Source organism: Salvia splendens, unplaced genomic scaffold (assembly GCF_004379255.2).
Source record: "Salvia splendens isolate huo1 unplaced genomic scaffold, SspV2 ctg970, whole genome shotgun sequence".
Classification (NCBI taxonomy): domain Eukaryota; kingdom Viridiplantae; phylum Streptophyta; class Magnoliopsida; order Lamiales; family Lamiaceae; genus Salvia; species Salvia splendens.
Genome location: NW_024599661.1, coordinates 76,001 through 76,753, shown reverse-complemented (window position 1 = coordinate 76,753; position 753 = coordinate 76,001). Strand labels below are relative to the sequence as shown.

The following is a 753-nucleotide window of genomic DNA, read 5'->3' as shown; positions in this document are numbered from 1 at the left end:
CCTCCGGACGGACGAGAGAAACCTTGGCCGAGAGACCGCGCGTGTCCCTTGGCTGCCCCGTCGGCGGGGAAGACGCCTAGTTACCGTCAACGTCGAGGAGTTTAGAGAGAGAAGTTATAGAGAAGGGAGAGCGTTTTACTTGTGTTATCTTTTCCCCCCATTCACTAGGAGTAGGTAAGGGTCGTGCCGATGATGGCTCGACACCTAGGTACTCTTCGGCGTTCGGTGATGACGAGATCGGTGGAATCCTTCCTTGGTACCCTTTTCCTACTCATGCTCTACATCTTGTTCCCAGACTCGAATATTGGGGATCCCCATTTGCTCCATTCGGATGATATCCTTGAGGCCTATCGGCGCGGCTTGGGCGTTCCAAACTTGTCTACTGCTTAACTCCAATCCCATCTTCGCAAGGTAGTCGGCCGCCTTATTTCCTTCTCGGTGAATGAAGGTGGTACGGAGTGTTAGGTGGGGCTTGTGTAGGGCTATGTGCACCATGGCCTGGCGGATGTGTGCATGCCCCCAGCCTTTTCCTTCCACTAATTTGATTGCTTGCTCGGCATCCGCTTCGAGCCAAATTGGTTTCACGAATTCCTTAGCCATTATCAAGCCATGGTGCATGGCTAGTAACTCGGCCTCAAGAGCTGAATGTGCGGTTAGCGGTAACGCAAAGGCTACAAGTAACCTACCCGAATGGTCCCGTATGAGGCCTCCCCCCTCGGCTTTTCCGTTTGATTCATTAAAAGAACCATCCAT

At 52.7% G+C, this 753-nt stretch overlaps 1 protein-coding gene across 1 annotated transcript; it reads right to left on the bottom strand.

The window, feature by feature from the left end:
- Nucleotides 1-267: 267 nt before the first annotated feature.
- On the bottom strand, nucleotides 268-753 carry LOC121791929. Its single transcript, XM_042189741.1, has one exon. The coding sequence runs from the start codon at nucleotides 751-753 to the stop codon at nucleotides 268-270; it is 486 nt and encodes a 161-aa protein (XP_042045675.1).